This window comes from Lepisosteus oculatus, chromosome 9, assembly GCF_040954835.1.
Source record: "Lepisosteus oculatus isolate fLepOcu1 chromosome 9, fLepOcu1.hap2, whole genome shotgun sequence".
NCBI classification, from domain to species: Eukaryota; Metazoa; Chordata; class Actinopteri; order Semionotiformes; family Lepisosteidae; genus Lepisosteus; species Lepisosteus oculatus.
Window position 1 is genome coordinate 7,686,468 of NC_090704.1, and position 23,230 is coordinate 7,709,697.

General features: G+C 40.0%; 1 protein-coding gene across 1 annotated transcript in view; it reads left to right on the top strand.

Moving 5' to 3' along the window:
- lamc1 (laminin, gamma 1) overlaps nt 1–23,230 on the top strand; it is a 75,558-nt gene extending 52,328 nt beyond the window's left edge. Inside the window, exons 3-28 of the mRNA XM_006634632.3 lie at nt 200–330; nt 3,119–3,285; nt 4,097–4,285; nt 4,639–4,756; nt 5,390–5,488; nt 6,901–7,037; nt 7,700–7,822; nt 8,181–8,370; nt 8,817–8,929; nt 10,085–10,306; nt 11,666–11,854; nt 12,655–12,900; nt 13,688–13,841; nt 14,064–14,206; nt 14,911–15,089; nt 15,233–15,389; nt 16,758–16,963; nt 17,081–17,160; nt 17,266–17,403; nt 17,583–17,727; nt 17,890–18,039; nt 18,190–18,304; nt 18,707–18,906; nt 19,271–19,429; nt 19,997–20,096; nt 20,567–23,230. Coding sequence (XP_006634695.2) covers nt 200–330; nt 3,119–3,285; nt 4,097–4,285; nt 4,639–4,756; nt 5,390–5,488; nt 6,901–7,037; nt 7,700–7,822; nt 8,181–8,370; nt 8,817–8,929; nt 10,085–10,306; nt 11,666–11,854; nt 12,655–12,900; nt 13,688–13,841; nt 14,064–14,206; nt 14,911–15,089; nt 15,233–15,389; nt 16,758–16,963; nt 17,081–17,160; nt 17,266–17,403; nt 17,583–17,727; nt 17,890–18,039; nt 18,190–18,304; nt 18,707–18,906; nt 19,271–19,429; nt 19,997–20,096; nt 20,567–20,823 — 4,107 coding nt within the window. The 3' untranslated portion in view covers nt 20,824–23,230. The remainder of the gene's footprint in view (nt 1–199; nt 331–3,118; nt 3,286–4,096; nt 4,286–4,638; nt 4,757–5,389; nt 5,489–6,900; nt 7,038–7,699; nt 7,823–8,180; nt 8,371–8,816; nt 8,930–10,084; nt 10,307–11,665; nt 11,855–12,654; nt 12,901–13,687; nt 13,842–14,063; nt 14,207–14,910; nt 15,090–15,232; nt 15,390–16,757; nt 16,964–17,080; nt 17,161–17,265; nt 17,404–17,582; nt 17,728–17,889; nt 18,040–18,189; nt 18,305–18,706; nt 18,907–19,270; nt 19,430–19,996; nt 20,097–20,566) is intronic.

The window sequence follows — 23,230 nt, forward strand, 5'->3', positions numbered from 1 at the left end:
ACTGCAGTTCCTCTAAAATGTGGAATAATGTCTAAATATATATTCAGTTATACATTTGTGTAAATGCCAGGCCTAATATGTATGCATACAGTATGTCAAGTTTGTGTGCAGAATATATATATATATAGAAAATTATGCTTTTTGTGTTTATTTGTCACTAACCTGCTGAACTGGCTATGTGTCTGGCCTTTTCTTTCAGGAATGGGTGACAGCTACTGACATCCGGGTGACCTTGAACAGGCTCAACACCTTTGGAGATGAAGTTTTCAATGATCCCAAAGTCCTCAAATCATACTACTATGCCATCTCTGACTTTGCTGTTGGTGGCAGGTGAGGCTGGTGTCACAGTTTTGTCCTTTGGTTTTGTGCTGGAGCAGGGTGCCATGGCAGTGAAATAAGTAACTTAGCGGACATATTTAATATCCAGAATGCGCTACAAATGCATAAAGCACTATTTATGTTCATAAAGCACAAAGGACCGTTGTAGAACCAGTGAATTGTCTTTTTAGTGTTGCTCGCTAGCATCTCTGTTGTCAGCCAGTAAATCATTCTGAAATTCCATTGTTTCAGAAGAAGGTCATACTGACAGGTCATGATTGCTTTAGCTGTTTTTGTAGCAAAACAAAAAGAACCACAAGATTGTTTCCTAAACTATGTGCCAGAAAGCATTTAATTATCCAATTCCCCTTCTAATATGGTCTGGAACATGCAAAAAGCATGTGTTCATATGAGTGTATATATGGACTGGTATTTACAATATGTTTTGCAAATGCTCAAAAGCTTTTCCATGAAAGAATGTCATTCAAATTTGACATGGTGTAAGCTTATTACCCTGGATTGAATCTAAAGTAGGTCATATACTCCTAGAATTGTAACTGTACTGTAAACTGTAAATTATGTATTTTTACATTAGTATAGGTCTGTAAATTTTAATATGCTATTTTTGGTATGAAAAGTAATCGCTAAAACTTTTCATACCACATTACGATGCTTTAACATTACAATGGCTGTTATTAAAAAGAAAGAAGAATACTTTTGACCATAACGAAAATCATTCCTAGAAGATCTTCTATGATGTATTTTTTAGGAATTATTGTTGTTCTTTGATAATACTGAACAGTTCTAAAGGAGGGTTCTGTGTTTTTGGTCCTTCTGTGTATCATTTGAGTTAAAAATCCCAATAATTATATATTACTGCTATGAAGCAGAGAAGTACTGCTATAAAGTTCACAGTGCATTTCGCAATAACTTCAAAAATCTGTTTTAACATTTCCGTGACTGATTGGGTCCAGTCCATTAAATTACAAGGCTTGTTTGTTCAGCACAAATTCTCTATTGAGACTGAGATTCCACAACTCGGAAAGACAAGATGTACTAAATGGAACAAGCTGGATCTTCTGTCATAAAACTGTAAATCTGACCCTCCAGTTTTTTTCTCCTTTGTAACCACATGTTATCTACACAGTGTTGTGCAGGATAGTGTATAGTATGTTAAATCGATTAGAAAAGGAATGGTGGTGCATGTATTCATTGTGATCCACCTCCAGATTTTTTCACATCTTTCCATGACTGTTGTTAAAAAGTTGTTCATGTGGGTGTAACTTGGCTCTCCAAAATCAGCACTTTTCTGTTAAGGGAAATAGACATGACTTTTAAGAAAACAAGAAAGATTTAGTATTCATAATGTTTCGACTTAATGGGTTTGGAAATTCCAAGAGTTTTCCGTCATACAGATGCATTCCTGAAATTCCAAGATGGGAGTGTTGGATTACAGTATGTAGAGACAAGGGTCTAGTGGGTGGATTCACTAATAAATGGACAAATGAGTGATGAATGATGTGAATGTTGTGTCTGAAATTCAGTTTCTTTATCCAACGTCTTCGTTTTCGTTTGTAGCACGTTTCTTATTCGAGATTTCCTTCCAGAACGTCCAATTGTTTGAGTGTATTATATATATATGTATTAAATATATGTATTTATATTTAAGCGTTATCTTTGGAGGTAATGATACATCTTCCCTATACTGAAGTCTTGATCAGTACCTCACTTTTTCCATACAACATTGCCAAACTCTTGAAACAATATCCACAGTGACTATCTGCAAGTTCCCACTCGCTGGCGAATCCTGTCAAAACGTAATAGGTGGAGAATGTCCATTGACGAAATACCAAGATTATCAGGGTAAATAAGGCACAATACTCAATCACTGGTATTTTATGGGCTGAACCCAAGGAGAGAACACTTGGAAAGAGTGATATTAAACATACAGATGTCAGCAGAAGGAAGACCGTGTTCTCATGCAACGTTTATCTCTGTGGGAGGCAAATGTCCCAATGTATAAAATATAGTCACAAAACAGCAGTGGCCTGTTTGTCTGGGTGGAAGTACTTGCCAAATATTTGTCAGGGATAATGCAACTCACTGTTATTCCCAGATACTGTGTATTTAACTGTCCCTGTTATAAACAGCTGATGTTTCTCTGCAACTGTAGAACATCTGTTGCAGTTTATTCCACAAAGCTCTGAAACCTTCCTGTCTAACGTTTTCCAGGGTGTATTTGAAATCGTGGGCACTTCAGTCTGGTTTGCATTAAACTGTCCTATACCCTCTGCAGTTGAATACAGTATAAGCTGCAAAGCAAGGGGTGAATTAGAGGCATGAAAAGCAATTGACTCCTAACTTTATTTTAATCTTAACACAGAAAAACCAGTTGCCCAAATAAAAAAAAAAACACATTAAGCCATGACATGCATCCAGTAATAAAAAGTTTGTTACTAGCAGAGACTAAAGGCAAATAAGAATTTATGACTCGTGCGTTTGTGGATGAAGGAAACTATCTTTAGGTAGTGGAAGCTCTTGTTCTCGTTGTTAGCATTGTGTTTAATTTTTAATATAAGTGAGTAATCTTAGTAAAATGCAAAGTAGAAAAATGTTTTATTTAAAGTAGCATGCGACAGGAACAGCAAACATTCTATATTAAAATTCATATTAGTTTGGTCATATTGGGTTTCATAAACCTCTTTAAGCAATTGGTACTAAATGCTAAGTACGTTTTTCTAAATGGAATAACTTAATAAAATCTGTCCTCAACGATGTTTGCTTCTTCACCTTGCTTCAGGTGTAAATGCAACGGGCACGCAAGCGAGTGCATAAAGAACGTCAATGGAAGATTAGTGTGTAACTGCAAGCACAACACCGAGGGAGACGACTGCAGTGTCTGCAAAGGCTTCTACAACGACCGGCCCTGGAGGAGAGCCACAGCTGAAAACCCCAACGAGTGCTTGCGTAAGTTTGTTCTCTCAGGTTTGGCCCCAAGCAGTAGAAGAGAGATTGAAATTGAGCAATGCAGTTGGCTCAGTACCAACTGATGTTCATTGGCTGGTTATTGAAGCAGGTGAAGTTATTTTTAAGAAGCTAAAATTCAAACCAAAGGCTTCTACTAGAAGTAAGCTACAGCTACAAATTGGCTTTGACATTTTTTTTTAAATATAGGGGGAAAATGCCCAGTCTTTTGAGAAGCAAAGATCAATCACGTGCTTAGTAGAAACACTCATTCAAGCTGTCTTACACACAAGGTTTACGAGTACCAAGAAAAACATTCAGGTAGGTACAATCAAATATTAAAATGACAAACCATATGTGAGGCTACCAACAAAAGAGCTGTATGTAAAAGTTTGCATATTTCATTACACTTTACATTGCTTCTTCCCCACCTACATTGTTTAAAGCAAATAGACATTTTCCCACATCCACGCAGCACGTGAGAAGCCTGTTGTGCTGTTAGAGCTGGGTGATTTTGATGTTAATTTATATTCAAGTTTAATTCAATTAGTAGCCAGAAACTCATTTCTGCATTTCAGTGGTGAACTTCTGATTTATCTCTGCATCAAGGGACAGACCTGTGCAGGGTTATATGTATTTCACAAGCTTGGTTTTGTTGTAAGGTTATGTAGCCATCTCAGACAAATTGCAGCTTCAGAATCTGAAAGAAAAGCAAGGCCATTTCAGCCACTTTGCCTCAAAGACCTCCGAAATGTTTTCCGTTTCGGATTTGTTTTCCATCCATTGCACTGAAATCGCTTTTTCCTCGGCTCAGCTTGCAACTGTAATGGCAAGTCTTCAGAGTGTTACTTCGATCCCGAGCTGTATCGTGCCACGGGGCACGGCGGGCATTGCCGGGGCTGTGCCGATAACACCGACGGGCCCAACTGCGAGCGTTGCCGTGACAACTACTACAGACAGAGGCCCAGTGACCGCTGCCTGCCCTGCAGCTGCAATGCGGTTGGTAAGTGAAATGCCGGTTTCATCTCTAAACATCGAGGCTTCTGTGTTTCTATGAAAAAAAATAATTTACCAGACTCTGTTAGTAAGAAACAAAAGGTATTTCTGTATTAGTGTTTTACCATTTATTGCCACCATATGAATGCAGTCTTACACCCCAGAATGGATTAAATTTAGTTTTATTTCATGCGTCTAAAATAATTTGCCTATATTTTATTTTTTGTGTGCATCTTTTTCCTGGTTTAAAAGCTTGGAATCTGATACATTTTGTTTCCTGAGGGTCTGTTTTGGTTTTGCATTGTTTGGTGTTGCTTTACGCTGTGAACTGCGTGCTGAAAGCGGCTTCCATCTTTTCAGGGTCTTTGAGCACTCAGTGTGATAACAGCGGCCGCTGCAGCTGCAAGCCAGGTGTGATGGGAGACAAGTGCGACCGCTGTCAGCCAGGCTACCACACGCTCACAGAGGCGGGCTGCAGGTGAGCGTCGGGGCTGCTGACCCCAGTTCTGTGACCTGGCGCCGATTTTGGGAATTTGATGGAACAGCACAGTTATGGGTAGTTCAAGTTTTGGGCGTGCCTTTGGAAAGTACGTGATCATCCATCCATTTTCGAACTGTTTTCATCCGATTTGGGGTCACGGGATTCGAGCCAGAGATAACCGGGCCAGCTACGGGCACAAGGCAGGATACGCCCTGGACAGGACACCAGTCTTTCACAGGGCAGACACATAGACATGCTCACGCCAGGGCCAATTTTCCCAGAAGCCAATTAACCATCCAATATGTTTCTGGTCGGCGAGAGGAAACCTATGTGAACACTGAACATTCAAACTTCATGTAGACAGCACCACAGGAATTGGACCCAGGGCCCCAGTTCTGTGAGGCAGCAATGCAACACGATGCTGCCCGTACATGATCAAGTTTTTATATAAACATAGAAAATTTTTTGATCGCGTTCATCATGACAGTCGTTGGATTAATTTCACTCCTTCGCAAACGTACACGAGGATGTCCAACCTTTTGTTTTAAAAAGCCTTCGAAGCGAAGCTGCAGAAAAGGGGAACACTTGACATTTTTGTGAAGGGTTTTGACGGTGCTTTCTTTATTGCAGGCCGTGCTCGTGTCACTCAGCAGGGAGCACACAGGAATGTGACATTCAGACGGGTCGCTGCCAGTGCAAAGAAAATGTGGAGGGGTTCAGTTGTGACAGGTACTGCGCCAGAGCCATGCTTTCTCACACTACAGCGGGTAATATATACGATTTCAGTGGTCAGTTAATGAAAGATCTTTTGACATTTCTCAGGCTTCTTACCAATTACTGCTATAGTACATTCTGTGGGGTGCGATAATGGAGCTGAAAGGTATTATCTCTGTAATTGTCAGCGAAACTGGAAAAAATTGCAGTACTCCAGCTCTTAAGTCATTTTTATTTCTGTTATGTAGGTTACGATTGTTTTGAAAATCTGTAAAAAGAGTCTGTCCGCTCTCATAACATTGCAATAAGCGCCACCATAATATTGTATGAAAATAATTTTTAAGTGTAAGCATACCTCCAAACAAATAGAGATAGCACGTGAATCACTTATGGAAAAAAGGATTAGGAATGTTTATCCAGCTAGTAACCTACAGTACTTGGTTTCCACCCTGTGAAGAAAATCTTTTGCTTGTTCGTGCGAATGCTCTTTACACACAACTTTGGAGTTTTATTTAACATAGCTTCCTGCCAGGTGATAGATATGCTCTATTAAACAAATTCTCCTCTTGTCCGTAAAGCAATCCACACATTCCAGGTCTGGGGGAGAAAATAGGCCCTGAATATCACCTCTCTCCATGGACATGAGAAGTCTTAGCCTTCTTTGGACTCATATACAGTAGCAGTACAAAAGCTGAGGTCCACTGACTTACTGATGCCATTGTGTGGCAACCCATTAAAATTCCCCTTCTGCTCTGTCAGGCAGACAGTCTCTTTTTAAATCTACACTTGGCCATTTTCAGAACAGCAGGAAAATAGCAGCCACTGTCTCCGACACACGTATCGCAAAGCCACCCAGTTGGTCTTGGGTGATGACATAACTATTATTAGTCGAGTGCCAATTGCATGCGTCAGGTTAGTTTTAATTGACTGGGCATTATTTGGGAAGAGGAATGTGGTTGTTCATGACCGATGCACTCTGTAAACGTAATGAAACAAGGGATTCATAATTTAAGAACAGAATTACACATACAAAAACAATTCTCTCCTTTAGAGCTATTCTCCTGTACAGTGTCTGAATTTATCTAAAATTAAAACTTTAAACTTTTAACTTTTTAAAAAATTGGACTTCTAAACATGTTAAACTGTGGGGGGGTTGAATCGTAACCAATGATTGGGAGGAAGTTGTTTTTTGTTCTTTTGAGGTGGCTGTTTCCAGATTATTTTAGTTTGGCTAAAAACCCTGTGGGGCTTTGAATTATGTCTCTCCTGCTATAATTGGCCTAATGTTAAAATGTTGAGTCTTTTGAATGTCGCTCCAGGGGGAGCAAAAAAAGGAACACACGTTGAATTGTCAGAAGTTTCCTCCCAGCTCGACAAAGGGCATACTCCAGCTAGGAGCTCTTGACTAATTGTTGATGTGCTTTCAGGTGCAAGCTGGGATATTTTAACCTTGACCCTCTGAACCCTCGGGGATGTACCGCCTGCTTCTGTTTCCAGCACTCCTCTGTGTGCGACAGCGCTGATGGCTACAGCCTGCACACCATCACTTCCACCTTCAGCAGGGGTCTGTTCAGCTTCACGGTTTCGTTTTGGGAGACTGCTAGAGTCCGAATCGGGGTTGCCAGCGAGAATCGGCTCTCGTAGTTAAGCGTAACTTCAAGAATATCGTTCCCGACTTACTGTTTCCCCTCCTGCAGCATGACAGCAAAGTTTGAAAGATTTTCATAATCTGATACTCTTTGTAGTAAAGCACAGTTGTTTTCAGTTGTGAAATGGATCCGGATCCACCTGTGGATGGTTGCCTTCACAGGATTGTGCAAAAATCTGTATTCTTTTAATAAATGTTCATGTCAAAATTAGAAGTGTTACACCCTGTCACATACATTAACAGCATTAATTTGTGTTGTCTGCTGTAGGTACTCTAAAGTACGCACAGTCAGGCATATAGTGTGTTTACAACCTTTTGCTTCTGAGTGATATTTGAAATTGATTTTGGAATGAAAAGAAATTTAGGTAAGAATCTGTCTTCAAAGTCTTAACAGCTGTTCCTGTTGCAAGCCTGGTATGAGGAATTGTGAACCAGAAATCAGAACAATGTGCTGAAAATGCTTCAGTCTGACCAATAACTTCTAAAAGACTTTTGGTATGTCTTGCATGGTGATGGTCTTTGGCTGTGTCGGATCAGTGGTGTGCTGCTGTTCCACTGACGCTTAAATTTTCTCCTAGATGATGAAGGCTGGACCGGACAGCAGCGTGAAGGCTCAAGTGTCAAAGTTCAGTGGTTGCCTAGCCAACAGGAGATCTCCCTGATTTCAGAAGATTACTTCCCTATCTACTTTGTTGCTCCAGGTATTTCGCAAGTAGAGCTTCGAGTCTTGGGAATGCGGCAATTCTGAATACGTACTATTAAATAGAATTAAGAACAAAAGAGTCTAAAATCACCAGACTTCAATTCATCTGCATCATTGACAGCATTTAAAACAGTCATGACAACCAGTTCTTGTACGTTTTTTGTAAGAGATTCGTATTGTTTGACAGAAAGTAGGTTTGAATTGGTAAGGTTTACAACTTTTTCTGTGTGTGAACACTTTGTTTAAAGAGGAAAGAAGTCTCGCGTTAACCACCAGTTTGTAGTCGAGGTCCTTATTGAGTTGCCTCTACTGCTGTATTTGCACGAGACCTGATTGCGATTGTGTGAATTTCACAGAGCAGTTCCTTGGCAACCAGTTTCTGAGCTATGGGCAGAACATCTCCCTGAGTTTCCGGGTGGATCGCCGTGACACCCGCCTGTCGGCTGAGGATATAGTGCTGGAGGGGGCAGGCTTGCGGGTAGCGGTGCCACTGATCGCACAGGGCAATGCCTACCCCAGTGAGAACAAGCAGACCTACGTGTTCAGGTGAGAGGCCAAGACTGTCGGACATACTGTGAGTTTGTGATCGGTCCCCTGGCAACCAGCAAACAGAAGTTCAGCATTCTTCAAAATCAGGGGTTTAGTGGGATCGTTTAATCAGCCTAAAGTCAGACCATCACTGGGCCTACGTAACCTGCTAATGTCTGGCCAATATAGAGTATATTTGTCTGAGATTTTGAAGAGAGACCATTTCCAGATGTTTTTGGCTACACTGTAAATGAACCTCATTCCTTATCACTAACATCCTTCCCGTGTAAAAGAACTTTGTGAAATGTAGTTTTTAAAGTCACTTAATTTGACAATAAGCCAATTATCATTGGGTTGAAAAGGTACAATTTCCATTGACGTGATTATAATCAGATGATTTTTTTTGTATTTTGGCAGATTGAAAAGAATATTTCAGTTGTTCTTTTTTTCTCTCTCTCATTCAGGCTGCATGATGCAACAGATTATCCCTGGAGGCCGAGCCTCAGTCACTCCGAATTTCAGAAGTTACTTTACAATCTGACTTCCATTAAGATCCGGGGTACTTACAGTGAGAGAAGTAGGTTTACTTTTCAAACTTCTTTACCCAATAGAGAGTGGGTTTAGTAATGTGTCACCCGTTCATTTAATGTTTTGAATAAGATAATTTAATTTAAACAAATGTTACATGTTCATTCTTATTTTTTAAGTGATGGTGTTCATTGTAGGCTTTAGTGAACATGCACTAAAGTATTGGTCATTAATAAATACTCATGCCAAAATCAAAATACAAAAACATTTTAGATTTAGATTGAATTTGTGTATTTAGTGTGGTTTAAGTCTCTTGATAGTCCCAGTACCATCTTAACTGAAGAATACCTGAAACAAATTCTCAAAGCCTGGTTGTCTGACAAAGATATTTGCAGTCAATAGTGGCATATCCAGTGAGGATTTTGTTAATGAAGTGAGAAATTAGGTTAAATGATTGTCATAGAACGTTAAATCTAAAATGTTAAATGTACAAACTATTTACTTCTGCTGATTTTCTACATTTAAGGGCTTAAATTGCAGCATATTATGAGATCCATATATATGGATATAAATATTTTTCCACACAGGTAAACAAATCAACAGACAGACAACCTGTAACTTTTTTCACACACAAAGGCAAAGGTCTTCTACAGACTCAGTGTAATCATTGTAAGCACTAAACAGCATTTTTGGAATAACCAAGAGACATACTGTGTCTTCAACACAGTCTTATTTGGGGTGGAAACTAAGATTTTTGACACAGGAAAGACATCATATTTTATATTTTCAGGAGCAGTTCTTGTTTGCTTGCGTGTAGTCATTCACTCTTTAATCTGCAGCAGTGAACTGAACTTGCTCGCCGCGAGCATGAAAGAAATCCAGACCATTCCACTGGGGAAATCGCACGCAATAAAATTGGTGGCCAAGTCATAAATCGCGTGAGGCTTACACCCATTTGCAAATACAAATAAAACCAGAGATGGTCTTTTTAACTGAAGACCGTAAAACACATTTTACATTACTGTGGGTGGCACAATTAGAGTGTATAAAAACGGACCAGCAACGTTGACTGTGATATCACTATTTGTAAGATGTAACTGGCAAAACATTTCCAGCGCGTCTTGGAAACTGTCGAGAAAAAACTACAGCGGTGCGTTTGTTCCAGTTTTTACATGTTCCCCATTTCCTGTGTGCGGTCCATCAGGTGCTGGCTATCTGGATGACGTTACCTTGGTGACGGCCCGCCGTGGGCCGGGCACTCCTGCCCTGTGGGTGGAGAGGTGCACCTGCCCACAGGGCTACCAGGGGCAGTTCTGTGAGGCGTGTGCCCCCGGATACAGGAGATCAAGGCCGAGTCTGGGGCCCTTCAGCAGCTGCGAGCCCTGCAGCTGTAATGGCCACAGTGAGACCTGCGACCCCGAGACTGGTGAGTCTGGCAGGCCCATATCCAGGAAATAGGAAGAAGGTACCGAAAGTGCCCGGGATTGAAATGGCATGGAAAAGGAAATGTTTGATGCACTAACCTCCTTCAGACTTCTGAGTTGCCGGATAGGCTTGTTTATGCATTTCAAACTAACAAAAAAAACAGTCACTCCGTGAACATGTTTTTTGCAATGAACTTTAGTGCTGTTTTAGACAAGTGACCTTTCAGATGTCGGTCAACCTAAGTTAGATGCAAGAACTCCTTGTGTGTAATGGAATAAGGTGCTCAGTAAATTTGTATATGGGCCTGTTAGCATGAAATCTGAGTGCCTATAAACCTAGCCTGTATTTTATTTTTAGTGTTATGCTAAAAAAAGATTTAAAATGCATAGAGTGTGTTTCAATGGAGGCCAGTTCTGTTTTTAAAATTATATACAAACTTCATATAAGAGGGAAAAAAGTGTCCTTCCCCTTCTGTCTATCTGTGTATTTCATACAATTAAATAAAAATGTGTTTTTAGAACCTGAAGGCAGTTTTTTTTCCCATTGTTGAACTGTTATTTCAAGGCCTAGCTGGTTTCTCCATTCAGTGCTTGTCAGTGACTGCCCTCTTCTGGTTTTTGGTGGAATTAAAGTTAATTGTCACCGGTTAGTTAGGACAGGAAGGTTACAAACTAGCAGGAGGACAATTGGACCATTTAGATGGGTTGGCTTCTAGTTACTAATTTCTCTAATGATCTTATCCATCTGTTTCTTGAAAGAAGCCAGTTTATTAGTTTCAACAACATGGCTTGGTAACTTAATCCATATCCCAAAACAATCAACCTAAAGATGCCTCTCCTAGTGTCGGTAATTAAATGCACTTCCATGCAGTTTCCACTTGTCTTCTCTGAATTGTTTCATTCTTCACTTTACTAGGAAAGTGTTTACTAGGTTGACTTTGCCAAAGTCCTTGAGTTTAAGTTGTCTGCTATCTTGTTTAGACTGCTGCTCACTTGTTTCTAAAACTTCAAGTGGTTTATTCCAGTTATGTCGGCATAGAAAACAGTCTCTCCTGTTTTTCTTTAAGTATTCCATTTAAACCTTCTCATTTCTTGTAGGTCTGCTTTCTTGAAAGTATAAAAGATTATTCAATGAGAAGTTTTTTAATGATTCTTTTGCCTGTTTTCACTTACTCCATCTTGATTGAAAATATTACATCAATAACATGCTTCCACTCTAGTATGTACTTGGACAGATAAAGAAGTTAGTAGTCGAGTCTGCAATTAATCTTTTTCTTCGTCTGTGTAATGAAGATTAAAGTCTTTAACTGTAGATGCATCTTTTGATCCTAATCAAGAGCGCATCTTTTTCTTTGTCTCAGGGGTTTGTGACTGCAGAGATAACACAGCAGGCCCGAACTGTGAGCGGTGTGAGGATGGTTACTATGGAGACTCGTCCAGTGGCACCACGTCGGACTGCAAGCCTTGCCCCTGTCCAGCGGGTTCCACCTGTGCTGTTGTGCCAGTGACCAAAGAGGTGGTCTGTACCAACTGCCCTTCTGGCACTACGGGTAAGTATTTCTGTGCTTCGGACTAACCAGACTAGGCAGGGATATGTAACAAGTTGCAAGAGATTTGCATTAAAACTTTGGCACAGTTGATAAATGAGTATTAACAAACATCAAAAACATCATCTGTAAGGGGATAGTAAGTCATAACACTCGAGGGGTGTGTTTCAATTGACAATTCATTAACGGTCCTGTTTTTTGTATGTGTATGTTGCTGTAGAACAATACTAAAATGTTTGGTAATGTCTTAGAATTCAATCCAAAGATTGTTGCCAAATGTTTCTTTTGAATTGTTAGTAGAATGTTGCATGATTTTTTCAGTATATACTTTGTTCTAGAAATGTCAAGTGAGTACAAGCATGCCAATTACTGATACTAAAAGTAATAATGTTTAAAGGCTGTGAAGGTCACACTATGCTTGTTACGATGTAATGTTACAAAATCTGCAAATTCCTGTGCTCCAGACAGCCAGGGCCTCATGAATAGTGGGGTGATTTTTGTACCTTGCCTGATTTACCTCCATTAAGTGGGAACAGAGCCTTTGACTGATTGCCTATGGTTGACAACAGTCGCTAATAAGCACCTGAAACTAAGACCTTAAGAGATGTCAAAAGTTAAGACATGTATAAGTAAAAATGGAATCCATACACAAGGATCCTCAGGCATTCATACAGTGAAGACTACAAATCCCATCTTCACACTGGTGTAGTTTTTTCCCCAAAGACCTGTGCTGATGACCTCATTCCTTTCTGAAAGGCTGCTCCACAGGCTTTGTTCTTTCAACTTCCTGTGGCATTTTTCAGGCAAGCGCTGCGAGCTGTGCGACGACGGCTACTTCGGGGATCCCCTGGGGCAGAACGGGGCTGTTCGGTCGTGCAATCCGTGTCAGTGCAATGACAACATTGACCCCAACGCTGTGGGCAACTGTGACCGGGAGACTGGAGAGTGCCTGAAATGCATCTATAACACCGATGGGTTCTTCTGTGACCGATGCAAAGAGGGCTTCTTTGGCAACCCCCTGGCTGCCAACCCCGCGGATAAGTGCAAGCGTAAGAGCTCTCCTCCAACATCAGGCTGGGTGTCATAAGCTAGCAGCGCATAAATTGTGCAGATCTATGCAAAGGTTCCTCCATGCTGTTTATTTTCAAAATAACCAGCTTGACCTTCACACTTTTTAAAAAAATCTCTTCTTTAATTGCTTAATTGTAAATGTCCATATAAAATGATAGTCATTACTTTAGAACATGAACCGTTAAGTCTTAATGATGAAAGCATAAGCCATTTTTTAAAGATAAATGCATGTTTCTTTTTTTTTTTTAAGTTTGGCGTTCATTTTCAAAAATGTTGTTATGCCCAGATATTGCACGTTTTGGCCTGGGCCAGTCAGTAGCAGACTGTAGCCAGGACTCCGGAAACAGCGGGACATTATTGATGGAGCACTGTCAGTGTTTTTAAATGCCTGGGGACTGCTTAGCGTTTGAAACGGTGACTCCCGTGACTTTCCTGCAAGTTTGCAAGTGACATCTTATATAGGCACTCCAGCTGTCTCCTCCAGTCAGAGCGAACTCTCCCGTAACGCACTGTGGAGCTTTTGATCAGTTTGATCAGATGATTAAACGCTGTTCTCAGTCTGCTTGAGCAGTGTGGCCAGTGTTAGCCATGACGCCTGGTGTTAAGTGTCTGACAGCCTCCCATATTTGGCGGGTGTACCAATAATTTTTTAATTCCAAATTTAAAAAAAATAACCGGGGACAACTGTTTCCCAGAATTTGTACCTCTCTGCTTCCTGTCTGGGAAGAGTATTTTAGCTTGTGCTCTTGTTCTTTGTATCCGCAGCCTGCTCCTGCTCTCCCTACGGTACAGTGGACAGACAGACCACCTGCTCGCCGGTCACAGGGCAGTGCCAGTGTTTGCCGCATGTCATCAACCGGGACTGCAGTGCCTGTGAGCCTGGATACTACAATCTGCTGAGCGGCCAGGGCTGCAAACGGTAAGCAAGGGGTATTTTTGGTAAAGCCTTTGCAAACTGCAAAAATTAAGACGTTTTTTTACTAGAATTAAACCAAGTCTAATAAATAATTTTGCAAATATAGATTTATGCACCTTTCCATTGGGTTATATTCTCTTTATTTGTGCTTTATTTTGTTAGCGTGTGGTTGTAGTGTCTTGATTGGATGTGATCTATTACTCACTTTGTGACATGGCATGACAGGTGTGACTGCAACCCAGTGGGCTCCACAAATGGTCAGTGTGATATCAACACTGGTCAGTGCGAGTGTCATCCCGGGGTCACTGGTCGACAGTGTGAGCGCTGCGAAGTCAACTTCTTCGGCTTTGGATCAGATGGTTGCAAACGTAAGAACAAAACCTTTTATTGGACTGCTTATTGCATCTCCGTGGTCTGAGTACAAATATGACCTAATCATTATGAAGATGTGTTCCATTTATTAACTCTTACATAATAAATGTTTTAATCATTTTCATCACACCTTATCCCCCCCTCAAAATTAAGATCACTTTATTGGCCATACACAATTTCCTGTATTAGGAATTTGTCTTTTCGCATACCCCAGTTTGCTCTCCATGAGACACACAGACAGGGAGAGAAGCTTGGGGTCAGAGCGCAGGGTCAGCCATTTATACGGCGCCCCTGGAGCAGTTGGGGTTAAGGGCCTTGCTCAGGGGCCCAACAGAGTAGGATTCCTCTGCTGGCTGTGGGATACGGACCGGCAACCTTCCAGCTACAGGCGCAGATCCTTAGCCACAGAGCCACCACAGGACACCTAGTTCTAAAATTAGAATTTTATCAGTTAATAGAATACAAAGATGAGGTTCTTGCTTGCTTTTAACACTGTGACTGTTATGTTTTTGTTAAAGGACATGAATGCCTTTTAATTGTCTCAGTCAACGGTTGTAATTAATCTTGTGTGCAAGCAAACAATGAGTCAGTTTGTTTTTATGGGATATTTGGCTCACATAGCTCTGAATGTTGCATCACCCACTGTGGACGTTTGCCTTAGGTCACACATTGTTGCTTCATCTTTCGGTTTTCCCAACAGCTTGCGACTGTGACCCTTATGGCTCCCGGACTGCACAGTGTATGGAGGATGGCAGGTGTGAGTGCAGAGAAGGCTTTGTGGGAATGCACTGTGAAATGTGTGAGGAGAACTACTTCAGAAACAGCTCAAGGCCTGGCTGTCAGGAGTGTCCATCCTGCTACTCATTAGTGAAAGATAAGGTATACAAGGCAACCCAACAACTCGTCACAGTAATAGTTTTCCACTGTATAGACTTCTGCCTTTTCTTTCCTGTAATCCAGTATGTTCACATCCCTCGTGATGACCATTGCATCTTAAATAACCACTTGACCTGATTATGCAGGTGAACCAGCAGAGACGAAAACTGCAGGAGCTAGAGACCTTGATCGAGAACCTAGGATCCAGTCAGGAAGCTGTGAGTGACAAGGCCTTTGAAGACCGACTGAAAGAGGCAGAGAAAGCCATCATGGACCTCCTGCAAGAAGCACAAGCCAGCAAAGGTAACGATATTGTTGTTGGCGGTATACAATAACCTCTGGAATGAGACTAATTCCAGGTAAACCCATTGTTTTGAAGCTTATTAAAAGCCTATACCTGGCCTATACAATGCCAAAATGGGAAAAGTACAAGCAGTCTTTCATGCAAGTATCTACCCCATTTCTTTGAACAATGTTAGTGAACTGGGAGCAGAAAAAGTGGAAATGCCTATGATGTTTGGAGCACATTGGCTGAACAGTTTTTAGGAAGAGCAGCTGGCACATACAGCACATTTCACCACAAAGATGCTATTTGACAGAGGTTTAAGTATGATGCCATTCCACAAGAGGCTTTGCCAAAGTTTCTAATTTCACGGTAGTTTGACATTCAAGAACAAAATAACAGCCATTTCTGTTGGAGCAGATACCCACTTTAGGCATGTTAAATGTATTGTCACTGGAGTGATATCACACATGCTTGGAAATAATTGGAATAACTCGTTTTTCTTAGGAGAAATCTGTGGCACAGGCAACCAATACGAGAATCAAATCAGTCAGACAGCCATACTGCTTTGAGCAGAAAACATACTCAGTCATACGGTACATTCAGTGTTTTCTCACTAGAGTTCTGAAGTTCAGATTTCTTTGGCCAAACAAACACATTGTGTAAGAAATTGTTTTGCCAAGCAGTTGATGACCTGGCGTAAATTAGAAGCAGCTTTTGTTGCCGGTGAAATCTGCCAAATTTTCAATTCAGTTAGTGTATTAGTTCAGTAGACCAAGGGAGTCAGTGCTTCACATATCACATTTTTCTGTAATACTAACAATCCAGAAAAATAAAGTAGCAGTTAAACTTCTGTTCTGGTATGTTCCATTATCATGCATATTCTTCCTGGAAGTACTGTAAAAGTAATGTCTGGAGATAATTGGAAGAACAGGTTATGTGATGGACCAAATTTCCTAAAATAATGTATAATACAGTGTGGGCATAAAAGATATTGACATAACTTTTCAGGTGCAAACTTAACAAATGACTGTTTCTGAAATGTCACGTTCGACTTTAATTGGTTTTGTGGTTTGGAAACCACTTTAGTGGTTTGTGGGTAAGACTATTACCCTTGATGACATAGGACTTCAAATTATTTTCACAAATCTAATGGCTTATTTGTCCTGATGTACAGATCAGTTATGAATTTCATTGTTTTTATGGTCTTCACACAGTACATGAACCATTTTTAAAGCAGTAAGAAGAAATACAAAAACCTTTTGGCTTCCACAACTTGGAAGTCTCATTAATTGGAATCAGCAACTTTTTTGAAAGTTATTTTAAGGTTAATGATCCATTGATTGTTTTATTAAATCGCAAAATCTTGAATTTGTAATTGTTTGCAGATGTTGATCAAGGACTGCTTGACCGCTTGGGTGACATCAATAACACATTGAGCACTCAATGGAATCGACTTCAGAATATCAGAAAAACTGTGGACAATACTGGAGAGCTGGCAGACAAGTCCCGTACTCGAGTCCGGGATACAGAAAAACTGATAGAGACTGCCAGACAGGAGCTAGAGAAAGCTAAAGATGCTATCAATAAAGTGGTGAGTGATTGATTGTTAAGTGAACATTAAGTAGAGTAATATTATTGCCTGTCGTTTGTAGTCTCAATGTTACTTACTCTTTTGACCAGACTTAATATTTTTTCTGTATTGTTGTAGGACATCAAACCTCCCACTTCAACTGGAGATCCAAATAATATGACCCTTTTAGCTGAGGAAGCTCGGAAGCTGGCAGAGAAGTAAGATCAAAATCATAGATGCAGCTTTCTTATCTTTTTCCATTCTTCAGAGGTGTGAGTGAAACCGGGCTTTTTGGTTATGGTTTGCTTACCTCTTTCTCATAGGCACAAAATGGACGCAGATCAAATTGAGAAGATTGCCAAGGAAGCTAATGACACCTCCACAGAAGCTTATAACCTGCTTCGTAAGACACTGGACAGCGAGAACAAAATTAACAGCGATATTGATGAACTCAATAGAAAGTGAGTTACAGTTTTGCATCTGTATTGTCTCTTCTCAACCTGATTGACCAGGATCAAAGGAACAGTACTCTTTCCAAATAAGACATTGTTTTCCTAGTGGTTTTCTTGGATGGAACGGTACGACAGTCAGTTTTTTGTTCCAGTGTTAAGAAGTGTAACATTTCCGTACTTTCTTCCAGGTATACTGAAGCCAAGGACCTAGCTAAAAACCTTGAGAAACAAGCCAACAAAGTCCATGCTGAAGCAGAAGAAGCCGGGAACAAGGCTTTGCAGATTTATGCGAACTTGACTAGCCTCCCACCCGTGGACACCAAAACTCTTGAAGTGAGAAATGTTTTTGCGACCCACTTTTTCAACGTATGCTTATCTGCCACCCGCTTTATGCAATGTCTAGCTTATTTTATTCCAGAGGTTTCGTGCCTTTGAGTATTGTGTATTTTTGTATACAAAAATATTCCGTGAGGGTGACATTCTCGTTGCTTTCAGGATGAAGCAAACAAGATCAAGAAAGAGGCTTCAGACCTCGACAAACTCATCGATAAGACGGAGAAAGAGTATAACGACCTGAGGGATGACCTCAAGGGCAAGGAAGTGGAAGTCAGGAAGCTTCTAGAAAAAGGAAAAACGGAGCAGCAGGTAGGATATGGTTATTGTCACCCCCACCTTTAATTAAACACTTGTGCTGTTTGATAAAAAGAGAGATGCAGAGTGTGGTGTACTGCTCTTCCCCTGTTTCTCTGCTTTTTTGGGGTTATATCTGACCTGGAGACCTCCCTGTCTTTCCAGACTGCAGACCAGCTGCTGGCCCGAGCTGACGCTGCTAAGGCACTGGCCGAGGAAGCTGCCAAGAAAGGGAGAGGCACATACCAGGAAGCCCAAGACATTCTCAACAACCTGAAAGGTGGGAGAGAGATTCCCTTGCCTATCCCTAGTTGTCTTGTTCAAGACCTTTGCATGCCTAGTAAAGTAAAATCTCTAACTGGTATAATCGTTAGACTTTATCGAGGCACGGTTGAATTTGCTTGGTACCAAACGCCAGCATTTTTCTCGAATGTCGACCATGCTAATCATTCTTAAATGCTTTTATGTTTATAAGCTAAGCCTTTCCATTTTTCTGTACCGGCGTACTCTTGCACTTGTAAACAAATCCTGAAAGAAGAGCATTTGCGGATGTCAGAATACAAATCCTTTTGGTTTGAGTGATCCAAAGTGCCTCTCCCCCCCTTTTCAAACAAAACCCTCTTCTTCCCACGCATTGACGTTTTCCGAGTTCTCACAATTTTCCCCCCCGTGTCGATTTCAGACTTTGACAGGCGAGTGAATGACAATAAGACGGCGGCTGAAGACGCGATGAAGAAGATCCCGACCATCAACGCCACCATCCTTGCGGCCAACGAGAAGACAAAGCAGGCCGAGGGGGCTCTAGGGAATGCTGCGGCAGATGCCAGGGAGGCCAAAAACAAGGCGGAGGCGGCACAGAATATTGCCACTGAAGTCCAGAAGGTAGAGGATATAGGATTCTGACCATTAATTTTGTACTTTATCAATGGTTAAATTGTCTCAATAGGGCTGGTTATCTGGTAAAGCTAATTTTGTAAAATGCCTGTACTTTAATGGACACAATGAAAAAAAATTAGCAGTTGCTTCTTCTTTATTTTTCATTTTTAAGAAACATTGTATTTATGTTTATAACATTTTATATACATGATATACATACATAACACTGTTGTATAATCTAAATATTAGAATATATAGTATATTATATGAATATTAATGCTAATATAATGTATAATAATTAAAAATAATCTAGCACTGCAAACGGTGCCATTACATAGAGATTAAGTCTGTGCACAACTGTGCCATACAGAATGCTGCCAAGACCAGAGCAGATGCTGAGAAAACGTTTGAGGAGACAATGAAGGTGGACAATGAGGTCAATGACATGATGACCCAACTGGCTGATGCAGAGGCGGAACTGGCTAAGAAGAAGGCAGAGGCTGACCAGGACATGATGATGGCCAACATGGTAAGTGGTGGATATATTTGCGTGAAAATGCAGTGAGATTTGGTGAATCAGAAGATGTATATTCATGCCTGGTAGTGTTCGACATTGATATTTTACTGTGTACAAAATACATGAATAAAATAGTCCTTTAAATCTTTTGTGTTAATTAGGATATATGAATCTGTTTTAACTTTTCAAAATATACAAGTTAAAATATGGTCTTCATCTTTAACATGTTAGATGCTTTGCAGCTATGATATTCTTATTTAAAATTATTTACCGAGATGTGTATATGAACACTCTCCCTGATACACCTTTCCTGTTGTAACAGAATTATATGATTCAGGACAAATAATTGCCAGCATTTACTTAAAATAAGACAAACTCCCCATCAGTCTGGTCACGCTGTGGGGAAAGTGGACACATCTGGAAGGAATCAGTTACATTTTAAATGAGTGTGATTTGTTACGGTATTTTTCCCTCAGAAACAAAAATTAAAAAATGTGTATCCTGTCAAGGCAGCGATACTGTATATCGCCAAGAACTGTGCTCTGTTCTGGTGTTCAGAGACATGATTTTGTTCCTCAGGCTTCAAATGCGGCCCAGGAAGCGGAAGACAATGCCCGAAAAGCAAAGAATGCAGTCAAGATGGTTCTGACCACCATTAATGACCTTCTTGGCCAGCTAGGTAAGTATCTTTAGGGGATACCAGAGGAATGTGCAACCAGAGAAACACAAATGATAAATGTTTACTTACTGAGAGACATGTATTTCTAAGAATTGTGTTCATATTCACAGTATATAAGTATTTGAAGCCCTGTAGAGTTGGTTTGGATAAGAGCATCAGCCCAATCCAGTAACACTGTAACAAAATCATAATGTAAGTCTGCCAACTAAGAGTTTCTAAATGGACTGCAGTGGAGGAAAAGCTAAAAAATTTTTTGTAACAGCATACAATTCACATGCATCTATTTGATGTATGACTAAATCATGATACCTCCAGAATTCATGGCATACTGTATTTTCAGCTGAACATGGTTTTGACCAAAGGTTGCACGTAGAGTTCATGAGATAGACTATTTGCTGTACCTGTGCTTAAGGCTTTAATGTCTTCACATGTAAGAGATGAGTAAAGAATGGTTCTGTCCCCGATTTTAGGTAACATTACCAACGTGGACTTGAGCAAGTTGACAGACATTGATAACTCACTTAAAAAGGCCAAGAATGACATGAAAGACAGCGATCTTGACCGAAAGCTCAGGGAGCTGAATGAGGCGGCCAAGAGCCAAGAGGACATGATCAGCGATTACGACCGGCAGATCCAAGAGATCAAGGCGGACATTGCAAACCTTAACGACATCAAGAACACATTACCGGCTGGCTGCTTCAACACTCCCTCTATAGAGAGGCCCTAACCCTGAGAGAGCAATAGAAAAGTGGCTTGGATTGCCTCCTTCACACTCCACCTATCACCTGAAGTGACAATGCCATGTTTTACCAAAACGATCTTTTTTTTTTCCTGAGAGAAAAAATAATCAACCCTTTGGATAAACGCCAGGATTATTTTTTGAAAAAAAGACAAGAAATGCAGCTTTTTATTTTTTGGGGGGACGAGATGCAGAACCTGAAAAAGAGCCACTTCAGTTCCTTGCATCCAGCTCCTCTGGACACACCTACAGAGTAGCACCCACATGACTGCACCTCACAAAGACTGTTTGCTTCTTTCTGGAGGATGGCCATGATAACCAGCTAGCCCAAACTCAAAACTGTAAGCAGAGGGTATACAGAATTTCTCAAACAGACGAGAAGGTCTGTATAAATACAGTACCTCTTATTTATTTTTATCCCAAAGTCTCTGGAATAAAATAAGCTATAAATTGTAGGTTTGCTTCCTCTTTTGCAGAGAGACTTTGAAACATCTTGGAGTTTGTATTGCAGTTATTGGGCTTTATTTTCAGGTATTACCAGGTGCACCTTTCCTCTTTATCCATCTTAGTGTTACATGTCACAAGTCTCCAGCTGTCAGTGAAGGAATGCTCTTTCTGATCTATCCAATATACTGTCATTCTAATCACTCCTTGGGTATGCCTGGCATCACCAGCATAATTTTAGATTCTTCCTCATGAGCTCCATGCAGTATTTAAAGTAGCTTTCTATACAACACACACAAAAATGTAAAAATCAAGTAGTCTTACTTTAACAAGAGTAAAACCATTTACTTGGGAAGAGAGAAAAGACAATCCCATTTTATTGTTTCAAGACCTGTACGAGCCATGAAATATCTGTTAAGTGGGATTTTATTTTATACAGTTATTTTTTATAACACTACAGATTGTTGTTTTTTTCCTGAAGCTGCTGCTTTATACAGGTGTACTGCAAACCATGCAGAAAATGTTAACATTTTATAAAGGCAAAAATAAACTCGCTCTATGCAACTTTGTACATTATGCATAGCAAGACTTTACCTGATACACTGGTGCTATTAATTATTTCAAATGTTATATTTTTGTGTGAATGTTTTTTTTTATTATGATCTAGGGTGAGAAAATGTTTTTTTGTGTAAATACATGCTCAGATGTTTCAGGACTGACTGTGATTAAGAAACCCCACAACCTCCCTCATGAGGTCTTTTCATGACACAGCCCCAAGCACATTGTACTAAATAAATATTTTTTCTGTGGTATATAATGCTTGCTTGTGTACATGGCTCAGTTTTTGTCGCCTTGTATATGTATATATCTATTTTAATCCCAGTATTTCATTGAGGGACAAATTAACAAAAGGTGAGGAAGGAGTTTGAATTGTGAATTTCATACGCTTCTCATTTTTATTTACAGAATAATGGCTTTTCTCTTATATTGGGCCTAAATAAAAGTATTATTATTATTATTATTATTATTATTTCAGAGAAGAGCCTGGAATTGCAATTTACTTAATAGCTCATTATATGTTTAAAATAAAAATATTCAAACCTTAAAGCTGCTAGGTAACTTTTAATTAGTATTGGTTGCATGCATTTTCATTTGATTCTAATTACAACACAATTTCTACTTGATCTAAACCCTTCCCCACTTTTAATCTGAATTGCGAAATTTAGTGGTTTCAAAATCAGTTTTAATTTAAAAAAAAACGAAGGCCTGCAAGTACATGGCCTGTTTTTCCCTGCCACAAACTGCGTTTTCTTTGTGCTCGGTTCTTTACATCTACAGTTAGCGCCTGAAACAATCACTCCCTTTGGTTTGTTTTATGATTGAAAGGTAAAGGATTTGGCTGTGCTAAGGCAGCACTATCGGTTCATTCTCTTCTGAAAGCAGGAAACACCTTCAACTTCTTTCTCATACCCTGGGGTTGTGTGTTTAACAGATAATATCTTTTAAAACTACACTGTTAATTTTTTTATCCCTGTAGGTATTCAAAATGTCTAATAGAAGCCTGTTGCGTAGGGAAAAGATTGCAGTCACATCAGCATAATTTTAATCAGACATGATGGGCTTTCTTTTCTAATGCCTTTTGCCTTTTTGTCACACTGTTAAGGAAAGATGTGCAACACTTATACAGTTTTATGTATAAAACAGTATTTCCTATTTATAAAGTCTTGAGTATTTGTAATCTTTTTTTTCTTAGATACAGGGGTGTGTTGCACAGTCTTTTTGCTTTAGTCTGACTGTACAGGGCACTGTTAATGCATTTTGTTTTCTTCACAACACCTTTTCAGATCACAGTGACATTTCGAAAGGCCTGATAAACTCTCTCTGTTCATTACATTTTTGCCTGTAAATCAAATTGTAACTTTTAAATAAATAAAATGTGTTATTACAGGAA